Below are 15945 nucleotides of genomic sequence, written 5' to 3' on the forward strand. Positions count from 1 at the left end.
TTCACCTTGTCCATTTGTTCTAACGCTTAAAATAAACTATGGATATTAACTTAAAAACGAAAATTTTTAACTTGACACAAAAATTAAAAACCTAAAATTTCTTATTTCCCACCCTCAAACTTAAATCACACATTGTCCTCAAGGTGTGAAAAATAAATAAATAAAAAATAAATAAACTGTAAATAAAAAGAACCTAAACTCAAATAAATATACTAAACTAAATAAAAACAGGAAAAGAACACAAAAAAAAAAACTAAAGAGAACTGAACTAACAGAAAAACAAAAGAAAAAAAAATTAGATATGAATTCACATGGGATGCTCTGCATCCCTCTGTCTCGAGACCAGAGCCGAGCCAACGGCTCTTTGCATCAACCCCGAGCCCAAAACAGCCCTTGATGTCCTTTCCATTTTTTTATTGTTTTGTAGAAACCAAAACAGCCTTTTAGAAAAAGGAGAAAGGCTCTCTCTCTTAGACCCCTCACTCTCTCTCAGTTTAGTTCTCAACTCTATCTCGTTCTCTCACTCCCGTTCTCTCACTCCATTTCCCCGATCGCACCCACACCCAGGCACACCCAAATTTGTCCACCCCGATGCCAGCGCAGCATCTCCACCACCCTCATGAACCTTCCCTCCCTCTCCTCCGTCTCTGGGAAGCATGGCGACGCGCAGAGGAACGCCGATGACCCCAAGGACACCCAGATCCGGCGAGGCCGTGAGTGTCGAGCCACTTTCCGAACACCTCCGATCGTTTCACGGCAAACGGAAGTTATAAAAACGTTCATCTCGTCTTCTATTTCATTTTCATACCTAGATCGGAGTCTAGGGTCCTGTTTTACAGTCGGCTGGAGCTTCTACAGCTCCGGCGTTCTTCTCCGAGAAGCCTGTTTCGATATTATCGTTAATTTCGATAATATCGCGATATTATCGATAATATCGCGATATTATCTCGAAAACCATTTGGATAGTCCAAAAAAAATTGGTACCCCTGAAAACCGATAATATCGGCGATATATCGCCAATATTATCGGCATTTCGGACCATGATCAAAACCAAATCAAATCAGCCAACCTGATAGACTGGTCAATCCGTTTGAACTGACCGGTTCGGCAAGTTCGACCGGATTGGTACCACGCCAAGGGTGGGGCAAAGTCAACACGTTACTGCTAACAGCCAAAACATTGGCCAATGCAATGACGATGAATAAATAAAGGAATAAATAAATAAAGGAATAAATAAAATAAAATAAAAAAACGAAAAGCAAGACAGAAAAAAGAGGGGAGGGGAGGGACCAGTGAGGAAGCCGACGACGCGTAGCTTGCCGTTCATCTTACTCGAGCAAGAAAACTAAAGCTTTGATCCCCAAATTTTGGTTCAAGCTTTGGAATTTCCAGTCGCAGCTCTCCAAGTAAATAGGGCGGGCCCGTTTTATTCAGTCTGGTCTGTCGTTTTTTGACTGTTTCTTCTTCAACGGTCGGTCGTCTCTGAATCCGTACGTTTCGTCGGTACAAAACCGAAAGGTTGGTTCTTCTGAAACCCCAAAGGAAGAAAATTTAGGGTTTTCGGTTTTCATGGAGGTTTCTTCCGGAAGTAGTAGTCCCGCCAGTGGGGGAGCCACTGGGAATAACAGCAACAGTAATAGCAATACGTCGTCGTTCGGGTCTATGCAATTCCCCGCCCTCCGGTTCTTCCAGTCGCCGCTCTCATTCGTATTGGATTACTCCGGAATACTCTCTCCCAGCTCTTCCCGCCGCGATTCCGATGTTCCGGTGGTCAACGCTGGAGTCGTTGCCGATTCTCGGCCACACTCCCCTACGGCCTGCACCTCCGGGTCGAGCAACACCAGGGAGGTTTCAATTCGGATTATCGGCGCCGGCGAGCATGTGGACCGTGGGAACGGGGGTGCGACGGTGCCGGTTCAAGGGGAGGAGAATGGTGGTTCGCTGGGTAGGGTTCAATCGTTGGATAATCAGGTGGGTATGGTCAATGGGGTCGGGTCGGACGAGAGAGTCCCCTTGGTGGCTCCGTCGTCTCCGGAACACGCTGGGGATACTGGGAATGGCGCGGAGGATAGTTCTAGGGATTCTGCACACCAGAGATATGATATTCAGCAGATAGCTAGGTGGATTGAGCAGATTCTTCCGTTTTCGTTGCTGTTGCTCGTCGTCTTCATTCGTCAGCATTTGCAAGGTACTCACTTTCACCACCTGCTTACTTCAAATTCCAAGTGCCGATTGTGGGTTATTCTAGTTGTTCTTAATTTGCAGTTATCTATAATTTGCAAGGATTTTGGCTTTAGTTTTAAGTTTGAATCAACTTAATGTGACGAAAAACTTGGCCTTTGCTTTGTAAATGTGCAGCTGTAGTGTTTTCGGTTCTGTTTATGTTACTTTAGAGGGCCTATTCTTTGCATTCTCTAGTATATCTTTGTTTTGCAATCATTCTCTTGGCCCATTTGGAGTTGAGTCACATCCATGTTCTATGGTAACGTTAACTGTTTCTAATAGTCGGTGACATAAAACAGAAATGCTAGCTTTAGGGAGCTCAGTGCCTTGTTCTTTTATCAACTATCATAGAGATGCCAATGTGAGAGACTGTAACATCGTATACAAACACTTAAAATCTTGGTAACAAGTTTTCTTCCGCCAGGCTCATGCTGAATAGTTTTCTGTCCTAAGAATAACTTAAGTCCGAATATTAAGCCTATCGGGTGCTAAAAATATCCTTTCTCGTAAGTAGTGTGATTAAATTGTCAATGGCATTATCTATATGCAAATGAATGGCAATCACTTTTTCACCTAAATTGAGTTAATGTACTTCTCTTGCATTTTTTTTTCAATTATTGCAGAGCTGTATTCATTTGTTTTTTGGGTTGAGAACTTGCAGGTTTCTTTGTCACTATATGGGTATCAGCTGTCATGTATAGGTCAAATGATGTTGTTAAGAAGCAGACTGCTCTAAAGGTGATGTAATACGTCTTTAATTCTATGAGATTGTTTTGTTCATTCTTCCGCTCTGAGATATGCTCAATTGCTAGATCAAATATCTTAAACAGTCATTGGTTTCTGCAGGGAGATAGAAAAATCTCAGTTCTTGCAAGTATTGCCGGTGCTTTTATGCTTCATGTAGTAGGTGTTTACTGGTGGTATCGAAGTGACGATCTTCTATTCCCATTGGCAATGCTTCCTCCAAAAGCAATACCACCTTTCTGGCATGCCATATTCACCATTTTGGTAAATGGTAAGGAGACGGTCTTTTTTGCTGTAATTAATTTCTGAATACAATTGTTTTACTAATATATTAGATGTAGGGAATCTGTTGCAACCGTAAGAAGAGGATGTAGTGGATGTGGGGATAGAATGACAATATGTTTCAAGTTTTGTATTGAAATCATCAACTTATCAACTTAGAACTTATCTGTTAATGTGGGGTTGAGCAGTCGCTTTTTCTGGTTCTATATAGAATTCATGCTTCTGTCCTCTGTTTGTCCCGTTCATGTTGCCTGTTTATTTGCACTATGCCACTGGCCCACTGCTATTCTAGTGCAATACTTGTCTTTCTTTGAATTTGTGGTAGAGTTTCTCTAAATTCTATTACTTTCAGATACCATGGTGAGGCAGGCAGGGATGGCTTTCAAGTGTTTGTTGCTTATATACTACAAGAATGGCAGAGGCCATAATTATCGTCGGCAGGTGATATGATACTGAGACTATGAATTTCCATAATCATATCATCTTCAAGTATCTCATAATTTGGAGTTACTCTCTGAACGTTGTTATCTCATTTTGAAGGGTCAAATGTTAACTGTAGTTGAGTATACACTGCTGCTGTACCGGGCTTTGTTACCAACACCTGTTTGGTACAGATTTTTCCTTAACAAAGACAATGGGAGCCTCTTCTCCTCACTTACAACGGGATTATATTTAACTTTTAAGCTAACATCTGTTGTTGAGAAGGTAAGCCTATAAATAGTAAGCTTTTGTAGTGGAAATAATGATATACTTTTGGCACTTGAATTGGATCAATTAGTTATATTTTGTTGCATTGCTTTAGGTCCAATCCTTTTTTGCTTCCATAAGAGCATTGTCACGAAAGGATATCCATTATGGGTCTCATGCAACATCAGAACAGGTATGACATCAAATTGAATTATTTGATTTACTTTGGATTCTGGAAAGGGTTGAGATCACTTTTTTCTCTCTATGAGTTATAGCCTCAAGTTATATCCTTCATTACCCAAGGAAAAAAAGCTCTACCCATCCTTTATGCATCCTTGTTTAATGTTAATCTTTGACCTACTACTCTTGGTTTTTATTTTCCTGATACCGAAGTAGAATCTAGTTAGTAACATATATTTTGAAGTTTATAAGTTTTAATCTTTTATTTATAAGTAACCTCTTCCTGCCTTTTGGTAGTAGTGTGCGGTTAACTTGTTTACTGGAACAACTTTGAGGTTTCTTTCCTAGCTTGAATCAAAACTTTGATATCTCTTTTCATGCTAAGAGTTCATCTAAAAAACAATGATGATTTTCCATGTATGTGCACATATGTTTTTATGCATGCAAGCATGTCTATGAAATGGCCGGTTAGAGCTTAACATTTGTCACCTAGAAAGGTGGGTAGTTTCAGTTTGGTTCCTCCCTTGCTTCTGTATGCATTAATCCATGTTTAGTGTTACATGGTGAATACTGTTATTGTTTTTCTGCCTAAGTTGTTACTTGTGCATTCTAGCTCACACGTATATTGAATCAGGTAAACGCAGCGGGAGACCTTTGTGCCATTTGCCAGGAGAAGATACATGCTCCGATTCTGTTGCGCTGTAAACATATTTTCTGCGAGGATTGTGTCTCTGAATGGTTAGCTTATTTACCTTATGTTTCTCATCAAGTTTTAAAATCAATGATCGCAATATTATATCAGAAATATTGGAATGTGAGTTTCTTATGGTTTGTCTTGTAATGCTTCTTGCGTGTTGTTTATAAGTATTAATGATGAGCCAAATATCTCTCTTTAAAAGGGTCATGGCCTTGGAACAAAATTCTGCCTGCGGCAAGTTTCGCTTTGCGCCAAGTAGTTTGGGACCCATCTATTTGCTAGTTGGGTCAACTGCATGACACTTTTTGTGGATGTTGTTGGTTCGTGGTTGAACTAGAATCCTACTAGGTCACTACTGGCTGCGGCTAGTATGTTTCAACTGTTTTACAATGTCGTAGTGCTTCGCTTATGTTCACCTTTTAACCCTTTCAACTAACTGACAACTACTTACCTTTTTTCAGGTTTGAGAGAGAAAGAACTTGCCCGCTATGCAGGTCAGTAGTAAAACCTGCGGATTTGCGAACATTTGGGGATGGATCAACGAGTTTATTTTTCCAGTTTTTCTAAACTCCGAGTGTTCTACCTGTGGAGCGTAGATATATGAGCAGCGTTCTTGAGACGGTCTCGCTTTGGTTTTGTTATATAGGCAAAAATGAATGTATGTCTGATAGCATTGTATCATCATCAGGTTGCCTCCAGGTAATCAGATGGAAAGGTATAACTAGAGGAGACGAGATGCGGATCGATATTATGTCAATATGTTGCAATCATGAGGTCATCCATGATCCGAATGGATGATGAAAAATAGTAGATGCAAAACCGTGGCCTCTGATAGCCGGGGGACCCCTTTTCATGTGTTATCTTCTTTGTATAGATACGACTCTCCTCTCTCTTCACTAATAATTACAAGTTATTCTCATGCATCTCTCTGATCGCGGACACAATACCTCATCTACATTGTATTTTGGTCACACTCGACTCCTGTGTCCTGTAACTGCGGACTAAAGAATTCTTCCTGTTACGAGAAACCGAATAGGGGTTTTATACAAAGGTGAAGTGATTAACAGCTGAGGCACTTGCACTATTTCCGATGTGAGATTAGCAAGTAACAAAAGATCGAGGTTAAATGAGTTAGAAATAATCTAAAAGAATATTGCCTGACAAAAAAGGGAAAACAAAAATTATTAGAGTATGAAATGCACTCCTTACATAACCTTTACAAGGACATAAATAAAAGAGTTGCTAATCCCTTCACATGTTTACACATACTTTGATTGGGTAAAGTTATGAATCCGCAAAAGAAGAAATGAGAATGAGATCAAGAAGCCTCCCAGTTAATATGATCTTTTATTTATATTGCATTGGATTATGGATTTGAAGTATTCTTGATTTTCATACATTGGATTACGGATTTGTAGCGAAACCCTTTTTATATATTCCACATGTTAGTAAACTTAAGATAATTAGAACGTGAAATAATTATAATACTCATGTTTTAGTAAATGCGGGAAAATAAAAAAATTGGAACGACCGATATCATTTCACGTAAGTGAACATGCTATTGCATAATCCTTTCAAAACCCTCCATTTAATCATCTGTAGGGCTCATTTCTAACTATTGTCCAATTGCCTTGCTATTTGAAAATTCCTCCAAACATGCCATTACACTTCATGACGTTGCTGCATGCCACGAAATGCAATATATAAGAAGCCTAAGTGGTCCATTAGCTTTTGCATTAAAAGTCAATGAACCTTTTAAGGAGGTTTTTTTTTTATATGAGTGACATGAATCTAATAAGGATAATGCCGGATCCAGAATTGTTGGTGGTCCAATGACATAGCCTGGCTTGCTGTTGCTGCTCCCCACAGTATATGGCTCCAGAATTGTGGAATCAAAGTCGTACCATCCTCGTCATCCGTCCAATCTTCATGTCTTTTTTTAGTGCTGAAAAAAGTAATACAAAAACGGCTCATGCATTCACACATTTGGTCAATAATCCAATATTTTACTTGTTCACTTTCCTTATGCTACTCAAATAGTTTCAACTTGTGTCTTTTGGGACCACAATTTGGCAAAATCCTTTATTTGTTTTTGCGTCATGGATCTTTGGCTGAGGAGTTGACGCCTATAATTTGCATCATTTGGTTATTGCTTCTTGGGCATTGGAAGTTTCTGACTGCTATCAGTTTATTACATATTTCCCCTTCATGTTTACCAGCAATAGAGCTTTCGAAGAATCTTTGGACCAGCAGGCTAGGGTTTCCCCCAACATCTTTACTAATAAGCATCTATTTCCTTCTTGTACTTGTAACTTGATAGGCCTACTTAAAGAGTTTTTTTAGAATAGTTAATGATATGTTTGACATTGCTTCTAAAAGGGTTAAAAGTTTTTTCTTTTACAACTAATTAAGAACACTTCTGATTACATCTAACATAAAACTCAAAGAGCTATAGTTTGTAAAAGCTTTTTTGGAAAAACACTAGCTAGACTCAAACATGTTCAAATTTTAAACGCTTCTAGCATAAACGTTTTTTAACAAAAGTGCTTTCTACATAAAATAGTCATAGACTGTGGTGCTTCTAAAAAATCAAAAGCGCTTTTAGGATATCAAAAGCACTTTTATATATAATAGCGTTTGATATAGAAAAGTACAATGCTTTTATGTGAAACACATTGTTTCTTACAAAAGTTCCAATATGTTTCTAATAAAACCGATTCTAACAAAACCCTAAAACATCAGCACCCTCAAACATTCTCGTTGTAATTTGATTTCTAGTTGGCCATTACACTAAAACCAGACTGAAAATTGAGACCATCTGGTTTTTTGGTGGTGGCAACGATAACGTAGGACTGTCGTTCAGCAATTGATTTGATTCTTGCGCACTTCCCCATTGAGCAATGAGTGTGTAGATTTTATGCCATGGTGAAAAATGGGAATATTGCAGTCTCTCAGAGGCTCAGACATTGTATACAATATGATGATGGCAAACAAGACTAAGCTAAAAAAATGCACAGATGCCCGTCTGGTTTCCACAATCAGAGAACCGACTGAATTTGTGCATTCCCTCTTTAACACCCAACACAATCAGAATCTGGAACTGTAGCTATAGCTACGTCCGAACTCGATGATGGAATAACTGTGCTAGGCAAGGGCTATGGCTGTCATGTAAATTTGTCCATTTTTTTAAAAAAAATTCATCCCAAAGGAACAGTGCCTATGGTGAAAAAATTGTTAACAATGATAGCATTTCTCGTACATAAAGTGAAACAGGATGATGGTAAAACCTGTCTCGGTAGAAAATGATAAAAAGAACATGACGTGACTCATGAATTTGATTGTGTCTTTTGTGCGTACATACCAACCCTAAAACTGAAGGGATCCCCCCCTACTGGCTACTACTGCCACTGTGGTATTTACTGTTTAGAAACAGAACAATTTACATCCTTCATTGATTGCTGCAGAGGCTTTGAAAAGAAAACCCCAAGTGGTAGCTACAGTGGGAGTGGGACTGTGATAGTGCACGCAGACGCAGTAGGCTCTCAGACAGAGACGTGGGCTGTCGGTTGTACACATTCCATAATATTTTTTTGGGTTAATTGTATTTTACACAAGAAGTTTGGGAGTTATTTGTAAAATCCGCTACGAGTTGCAATTTTTGCATAATAAATCACATAGTTTCTGAATTGTATTAATTTAACGTCTTTGTCAATTTTACGGTCTAATTAAACTTTAAATGTTGATGTAGCATAGACTTGATGTACATTTTAAGCAGATGTTGACCATCAATTTTAGTGTTTAGTCTATGTTACATTAGCACTTAACGTCTAATTAGTTGGTGAAATTGACGGAGATGTTAAATTGGTGCAATTCAAAAACCACGTAGTGTGATATAATGTAAAAATTTAAACCACGTGTTTCATTTTGCAAACGACATCCAAATGTGTAACATACACTTAACCCTATTTTTACCATATTTTCTTGTCTTTCTTCAAATAAATTGCTTTGTACAAGATGATGCTTTCCTGCAGTGGTGGAAGTAAATGTATATGGGAAAGAGATCCTTTCCGGATCTTTCCCTTTAAACCCAGGAATCAAGTGATCTGAATCTTTAAAATTTGATCAAACGGTCAAAAATTATAATAGTTTTTGAAAGTTTTTACTAACTTTTCTGTTTTTAGCCATTCGATCAAATTTTAAAGATCCGGATCACTTGATTCTTGGATTTTGAAGGGAAAGATCCGAAAATAATCTCCTTCCATGTATATGTGGTGGAAATCACATTTGTGTTGATTTTTTTTGGGTCAAATTAGGATTGATGTATGTTATGTACCATGATAACAGAAGGCTACAGTACAAACTCCAAACTCATATCCAATCCATGTCTATATATATATGTGTGTGTGTGTATTCTTGTCCTTTGTTTGCGTCAGCCAAATTGTTGTTTACATGTGCGTGTTGGGGTGGGTGAGTGTGACTCTGTGTGTGTGTGTTTGAGAGAGAGAGGAGAGACTGCTTAGAATTATCTCTCACAAATCCTTCCATGTTTACCTTCATGACTATCTTACAGCGAAAACTCTCCTGAAAGCAGAAAAGTGACCACCTCTCTCCTCTCTGGCCTGCGTGAGATTTCCTTAGATCTTGAGTCGCTTTCCTCTGTCTGACTCTCATATGGCCAATGACCCATCATTTCCTTTTGCCTTAAGACATATTAAAACTCTCCCTCTCTCTCTCTCTCTCTTCTCGGCAACTCCCTTTTCTTCTTCACCTGCCAGGAAAATAAATATGGATTAGGGTTTTGAACAACGCTACAACGCTTCTAATTACTTAGATTCTAGGGTTTCGTAGTAGTCTCTTCCACTATTTTGTGCACTGTTTGTGGATCCTATATTCTGCAGACATGGACTACTACTAGCTGCTTGGAAGTTTCATCACAAATCAATGGTTTCTTTCCTCTCTCTATATATTGGTACTTAAGTAGTTTTTATTGGGATTGGGGGATTTTACTCTCTTCTAGCTGCAGTACTTTGGTCTGATATTGTATTTGGTCATTTGAATTTTGTTTAAATTGATTTAGTCTAAAGCAGAAAATGGGTTTTATTTGTAAGATTTAAGTCTGTTTATATTACTATTAGCCTCTTCTTTTAAGTGATATAGTGTTCTCGTATGATTAGGCCTCTTTGTGTTTCAGTTTGCTACAGATTCACTTGTTAGCTTAGCCTCCTCAAAGAACGAATTTTTTTTTTTTGAACTGTAAAAAAATATGCCATCTTCTATTTAAATTCACTTAACGAGTTATTTTTCAACTGTAAATTTATATGCTCGTGATGAAACTTGGGTTCTTAATCAGTAAACTACTCTAGATTTCTGAAATAGACAGTCTTAATTTATTTTAGCCTTCTGGGAGAATCTGAGACAAACATAACTTTTAAATTGTGCGTGTTGGACCTACTCAATGAATTAGAAAATTTTGTGGGTAGTGATAAATAGCCATATTTGGGACTGAGAAAAGAATTCGCACTTTCTGAATCTATATATCTTTACCTATTTAGATCTTCCCCTTTCCCCTTAAGAATCCATAGAAAGGATTAGGGTTGCTCTTAATTAAGCTAAACCTTGGGCATTTTTTTAATGGAAACAGCTCTCGATATAATGAAATAGCAAGCTAGCCCTCTTCCATATGAAAATTTGACTAAACGAATTCAATGTCTCTTTTTTGGACTAAGAATTCAATATGTGTTTGTTTTTTATTTGCAGATGCTGATGTTGCTTTCATTGATTTCAGTTCGTCGTAGTGAAAGTGGTGCAGTTACATGGTGGGTTTAATTTACATGAGCTTAATTTATTGGTTTCTATGAATGTCAGAAAGCAACTTTAAAGTAGTAGTACGACGAATTGAAGGAGTGAATGTGTAGGGCAGTAGAAATTAAACTGTTGCATGGTGGGTTTTGCTTTATTTATTGATACAAAATTACTATCCAATATATTAATTAGGTCTAAAATTACATGGTGAGTAATGAAGAAATGGTGAGAGAGAGCTTTCCTCAGTCCACTCATGGATAGGATTTGATAGGGTTGTCGAAGTAGCTGCCGACTCATTCACTCAAGCACTCAGTAGAGATTAAAGGAGTATCCGGTCTTATTACTTTCCTTCATTCCTGCTGCACATTCATATGTTGCTCTCAGATGTGGCACTTTCGGACCGGACTAGAAGCGGCTGCAGATGGACCATCATCGAATGTGGGACTTATGCCTTTCCGAAATCATCAGACAATTTGCTACTGTGGTTGTGTGAATGATGCGGGAGATATTTTACATCCCTCTTTCTCTGCGCTTGGACTGAAGGGAGCTCCTCCTTTCCATTCTCTCCACTTTTCTCCTTACTTTAGTTAAGGTTTAGCTGCCAAAATTTTAATTAGTTTCATATGCTTATATTTCAGTTAAAAGAGTTGATCATTATCATCGTATCATCGTCACTCTTTCCCATATCTTACGTGCTTAAGTTAAGTGATGATTAACCATTTGATATTCTCTCGCGAGAAATACTGTTAGCAACTGTCAATCTGACCCGTTGATTAGGTGGTCTCTTGTTGAAAAGTGTAGTTCAAATTTATAGTTCGGCAAGTAAATTGTCGGATGTATACATGCACTTGTTTTGTTTCAATAGTAAAAAGCCCGTCCTGAATTTCGGACTGGGATCACCTCCTAATCTCAGCTTTCGGAGTAAACTGAACAAAACATCTCATCCTTCCATTTTCATCTTGCTTTGTTTTGTGTGAGAATTTTTAAATGTTTAAATTTATTTTTGGTCATAGTATAAAAAATGGAAGAATGGGATGCTTTGCACAGTTTGCTCTGGAGGTGTGATCCGGAGATGATCCCAGTTACTGAACTTCATGGGTTCTACTTTCTAGTAGGTGTACTCTAGCTAGGACTAATGAAGGGGCCTACGTCGAGTGCCTTCTCTTGTCCATTGAGTTGATCACAGCTTTCCCATTGTCCTCCTGTAATCAGTTTACCCAGTCCCTTTCATTTCCTCTACTTTTTTCACCCGACAAGTAAATCTTGGTCAGGTGCTTTTATCTCTATTTACCTTCCCATTTTTCTAGATAATGTTTTCAGTCAGTAACTTTTCCCTTTTCCTCATGTACTTCAAAGTTCAAATCATGTGCATGCCATGCCAGTAACATGCAGCAGCATCAAGCATTGCATGTATATTAGCCAAGCATTCACCATTCATAACATTTCACTGAAAATTTTCCATGAATCTATGCTCTTTTTTTTAGGTTACAGGAAATTGCGTTTTCTGCAATATTGGCCAAGCATTGCTCTGCTTATTTGTGTGTGTGTGTGTATACGTATATACGTATTATATAAATATATATATTTATGTATATTTGAGGCAGAAGGCCTCGGTTCTCTCATTCTTGCATTGCATGTGTTCATCGAAAGACGTACCTTTTGTCACATTTTTAACTTCATCTGGAGTTGAGCCGTCCGGTCTTCTATGCTGTCTTGTCTTTCGTTGATTTATTATTAATTTTTAATTACAGCGATTTATCTAGTAATAGAAGATGCTTAATCCGTACTTAACCAAATACTTTAAAAATAATTGCCATATTTGTGGAACAAATAAGGAAATTAAAGCCAGCATTTTATATATTCGAATCAAAGCTTTGTTGGAGTTGGGTCTGGTTTTTTTTAGTTATTTCTGGAACTGGACTGTGAGTGGTGTTTAAAGTTTGATTATGTAGCGATGTGATGACTGTATATTTCCATATTTGGAACGAATGGAGTTCATGCCTTAAGTCCTCTTTTGGAAATCAGCTTTTGTTTTAAGGCAAATTGCAGAGACAAGCTTGGAGTGCGTCCACTAATATCTGTAGAATGTGCTGCAGACTGAACTAGGTTGTTTTAGCATTGTGATCCTTTTATTATTTATTTTTCTTTAGGAGTTTCAAGTTCCAATGTGGTTGATGCAGCTCCAGTACTGTCGTTTATTAGGATCAAGTTCAAATTTATTGTTTTATTATGGACTATAATTTAAGTTAAGTTTTGAAAGAAATGCTAGAGAATCTTTTCAATAGTAAGGTATTTCATGGATTCTTTATCGTCTCATAATATAATGTTAATTTTATATTAATATTATAAAATATTGTGTAAAAAATATGAGTGGGTAGAGCGTCAATGGAGTCTCCTTAACAATACTCATTCTGTAAATTATATGACCTAATTGTTGATGATTGAATTATTACCTAAGTTTTGATTAACATGCCTATTTTATGTATGTGACTTATAATATGGTTTACAAATTTGGTTTGAAAAATAATCAAAACTCATTATTTTCACCATTTACACCAATCTTTTTGTGTGTTTTTTTTTTGGGTAATGATAAATGACCAGTATTTGCTGGTGGTAATTCAATTATAAAGCAGTTAAGAACATAGAATTTTTAGGGTTTGGGGTTTAGAAAGAATATTAAATGATGAAAATAGAAAATATAATTTTAAATACAATATTGCTAGTCTATTAAGAGACTAACTATATCTCATTTCCCTTAATGTGGATAATATCGTTTGTTTAAAAAAACAAAAAAGACTTGCAATTTGAAAATGTGAGTACAAGGTTGCTAGCATTTTCATATAGGCCAAATCGGATTAATAGTCTTCGTGGTCATAGGGTATTCGGAGGATTGCCTATGTGGTAAAAAAATTAGGATTTAAATTCTTGTGGTGAAGATTATTAGCAAAATTAACCTAAAAAACAAACTTGTGTCCAACTTAGTTAAGTATAAGGATAAAAATGTCCAACCACACTCTTTATTTCTGCTAGCCTTCTGTTCCTCTCTCTCTCTGTCTGTGTAATTATACATCCACGATGCAATGCAAGGCCACGATCGGATCAAATGCAGTATCTCCACTTCCAATTCCACCTTTGATAGTTCCCCGAAGCTTCTCCATACCTTCAAGCAGTCAAAGAGCAATGGCATTGCATGTAGCAAGACATTTGGAGTCTCCTTAAGTTCCAGGCAAGGCTGAAGAAGTTGTTTCACCTCCATTGTCGCCAATTTCCCTATCAAACCTCAAACCAGTATCAAATGTTTCTGAAGTGGCCTCTCAATCTAGTCCGATTCGAGGTTAGCGTGCGTTTTTCAGTATTTTCCTCACCAGTTGATGTTCCCTTCTTAGAAGTTAGAACTAAATTGCTCCAGCACCGGACATATATATGATGGGGGGTGGATGTTGGAACAGTTTGTGCTTCATTCTTCTTGCCATCTAATTTATTATTTGTTGGTTTGGCAGCTGATGAACTGGGATTTGTTGGTTCTCAATCTAGTTCGATTCTAGGAAGCTCATGAAGCTCGCTTATCTTGGGTGAAGAAACAAGGGGAGGTGAAGCACAAGGGGATACCTTTGGAGATGAAGAAGGTTGGGGATTTGGTAAATGAGATAGCATTCCGGAAACTAGTTGTGGTAGTTCAGCTCGCGAGGAGACGCGTGTTGATCCGATCGTGGCCTTGCATTGCACTGTGGAGGTATAATTACGCAGACACAGAGAGAGGAAGAGAAGGCTAGCAGAAATAAAGAGTGGTTGGACATTTTTATCCTTATACTTAACTGAGTTTAACAGAAGTTTGTTTTTTGGGTTAATTTTGCTAATAATCATCACCACAAAAGTTTAAATTCTAATTTTTTTACTGCATGGACAATCCTTCGAATACCCTATCGCTGGGGACTATTAATCCAATTTTGCCTTTTATATATCATTTGCATTAGATGATCAGTTTTCACTCCTCGAATACAACTTTTAACAAAAAGGAAAAGGAAAGAATAAATACTCATTTTAGCCTCTCATCCGTCCTTATTCAATCTTGATAATTACCCCTGGATTGGCTACCGAATCACCAATTAGGAGTAAGATTTTTTTCTCTTTTAATTCCCTTCTCATTTCCTCTCATCCTCTTACATTTTTCATTTTGTTTTTTTTTTTATAAAAAAAAAATTAATATAAGATGTTGATATGATTTAATCGTGACTGTTTAAATAAGAAGAAATGATATACAAAAAAGGGAGAAAAGCCTACTCTCCGCTTGGATATTAGGTACGGCAGTCTCACCTGTTCGATGGCTAACACCAAGAGAAAAATAAAAAAAAGATCGTTGGAGCTTTTGTTCTTGAATTTCGACCTAATTGGGGTTTTATTTCCTAAATTTAAAATCCGTGAATATGGTTCAATTTATGAACTTATCACAACTAAATCAATAGTCATTTTGGATAATTCTGTCAAAACTTTCGCGTTTTATATGTCCTTTAAAATCTTTTGTTTCTAGATTAAGGTTTTAGTGAAGTCAATAAAAAATACTATTAATAAAGAATGTGCTTGCTATACTTGTGTGTATCTAATATAATTACCATATCGACTATCACATGGTAATTGTATTAATACATGAATGAGGATCCTCTTTGTGAAGATTTTGAGAATCCTTAAATCATGTTCGTTCATCGTATATCGTGCGATTAATTTTCGTCATGTACTGTTCATGTTTAATTTTAAATACAAATATTTAAAATGATTTCTGACTGCACAATGTATAATGAACGGATATGATTTGAGGATCCCCATAATCTTTACAAAGAGAATCCGGAGAGGATACTCATTCTTAATACATATATTCATATGAACTATTATGGCCCTGAAATAATGATGATACAAAATACATGTTGTTGTGGTCTATTTTATCTGACAGATGGACTAGGGCCGGCGGCAGAGAGAGAGAGGAGAGAGATGTGTGTTTGTAGATTTGTAGGGGAATGTGTGTGTTGTTATCCCTCCTACATTGTGCCTTTATTTATAGTAGTAAAGGGAGAGAAGATATTCCTTCTCCTCCAAGTAATACAAGTTGTAATAGGAAAGGATAACTAGAATCAAATCTTATCTAGGATTTACACAATCATACTTAAACTAGGAATGTTTACAACACTCCCCCTTGAGTGGGTAAATACTCAAGGTAGATTCAGCATCATGCAGAAGTTGAGGAAGTCGACTCGTCGGCAATGATTCCAAGGAACAACGCTTATTCTCATTAAGGTAGGAACTTGCATAAGTAGTAAGTCTCACTAAAAAACCCTAAG

General features: G+C 37.3%; 1 protein-coding gene and 2 long non-coding RNA genes across 3 annotated transcripts; all 3 read left to right on the plus strand.

Moving 5' to 3' along the window:
* Window positions 1-1226: 1226 nt before the first annotated feature.
* On the plus strand, window positions 1227-5736 carry LOC103426445 (uncharacterized). Its single transcript, XM_008364531.4, has 8 exons — window positions 1227-2188; window positions 2885-2961; window positions 3070-3238; window positions 3602-3690; window positions 3790-3954; window positions 4052-4129; window positions 4751-4854; window positions 5275-5736. The coding sequence occupies exons 1-8, from the start codon at window positions 1570-1572 to the stop codon at window positions 5378-5380; spliced, it is 1407 nt and encodes a 468-aa protein (XP_008362753.1). The 5' UTR covers window positions 1227-1569; the 3' UTR covers window positions 5381-5736.
* Window positions 5737-9212: 3476 nt separating this feature from the next.
* Window positions 9213-12897, plus strand: LOC139197826 (uncharacterized). Its single transcript, XR_011583218.1, has 3 exons — window positions 9213-9757; window positions 10571-10629; window positions 12766-12897. It is a non-coding gene; the product is annotated as an uncharacterized lncRNA (long non-coding RNA).
* An 805-nt stretch (window positions 12898-13702) lies between these two features.
* Window positions 13703-14502, plus strand: LOC103426444 (uncharacterized). The gene is made up of 2 exons (XR_003773466.2): window positions 13703-13949; window positions 14116-14502. It is a non-coding gene; the product is annotated as an uncharacterized lncRNA (long non-coding RNA).
* The last annotated feature ends 1443 nt before the right edge of the window (window positions 14503-15945 follow it).

Source organism: Malus domestica, chromosome 01 (assembly GCF_042453785.1).
Source record: "Malus domestica chromosome 01, GDT2T_hap1".
NCBI classification, from domain to species: Eukaryota; Viridiplantae; Streptophyta; class Magnoliopsida; order Rosales; family Rosaceae; genus Malus; species Malus domestica.

Bases quoted from the DNA above. Each gene is read 5' to 3' on its own strand.
- LOC103426445 (XM_008364531.4), top strand. From the start codon at position 1,570: ATGGAGGTTTCTTCCGGAAGTAGTAGTCCCGCCAGTGGGGGAGCCACT. The intron at 2,189-2,884 runs GTACTCACTTTC...GAGAACTTGCAG, and splicing joins CATTCGTCAGCATTTGCAAG to GTTTCTTTGTCACTATATGG. The intron at 3,239-3,601 runs GTAAGGAGACGG...TATTACTTTCAG, and splicing joins ATTCACCATTTTGGTAAATG to ATACCATGGTGAGGCAGGCA.